An 888-nucleotide genomic window follows, 5' to 3' on the forward strand; every position below is an offset into this window, starting at 1 on the left:
GTGTGTGTGTGTGTGTGTGTGTGTGATAATAATCTGCCAATGCCAGACTACTCTCTGTGTGACTACCAAAACAAACAACAAAAATGCAAATCCACAAATTCAAATTCTGTCATATCTCCCACATGAATCCAGATTTGGTTAAGCAGCCTACTGTATTTGTTTAATCCTTCAAATTGTTGTAGAAACCAGCCAAGCTTCCAGAGAAAAGCTGACTCACCTGCAGTCCATGTATCTGTTCTGATGGTGGATAGTCAGACTGGTGAGCCTCCCCTGCAGTTCACCAAACCTCGGCCTATCTGTTAGATTGGTGCACAGTAGCAAACCGCACAGGACATCTCTGACGGAGATAATGGATGGGGAAAAAAATTAAATAATCACAATTACTTCATGTCGAATTAGATTTTATAAAGCAAAACATGTGTATGTGCTATAAGAATTTTTTTTATGAGGCCATGTTGTTCACTCACTGCTTGTTGCACTGCACCCATCCCTGACCGCTGGAGTCCGGGCCACAGTTTCCTTTCTCTGTACCCTCAGAGTTCAGCTTTTCATAGCAGAACCTGTCAGCTGAGTCTGACAAGAGAAAACACAGTCTTTGCACGACAACTCGAGCCAGGAAATCCAGGCCCAAATCTGAAAGATTAAGAGTCTGGCATCGAGTAATGAAAGTCGGCTATCTCGAGGGGCAGCACCAAGTGTGCATTTGAAAATCTCCCTACACGCTATTGGATAGCACTACAACCAATCACAACAACACACAGGGTGATGTCTCCAGAGCCCCATACCCTTAGCTATCAGCTGTGCTGACTGGTAGATTAAACTGTTGTCATCTGTTTAGCTCACCTCTGGCCCGTCTACATCAGATACACCGATGTGATTGGTGCAGCT

The 888-nt window shown here is 44.4% G+C and overlaps 1 protein-coding gene across 1 annotated transcript in view; it reads right to left on the reverse strand.

Annotated features, from left to right (window-relative positions):
* Positions 1 to 888, reverse strand: part of adam11 (ADAM metallopeptidase domain 11) — a 29309-nt gene that overhangs the window by 4265 nt on the left and 24156 nt on the right. Inside the window, 2 exon segments of the mRNA XM_032503079.1 lie at positions 218 to 337; positions 468 to 573. Coding sequence (XP_032358970.1) covers positions 218 to 337; positions 468 to 573 — 226 coding nt within the window.

This window comes from Etheostoma spectabile, chromosome 21, assembly GCF_008692095.1.
Source record: "Etheostoma spectabile isolate EspeVRDwgs_2016 chromosome 21, UIUC_Espe_1.0, whole genome shotgun sequence".
Taxonomy (NCBI): Eukaryota; Metazoa; Chordata; class Actinopteri; order Perciformes; family Percidae; genus Etheostoma; species Etheostoma spectabile.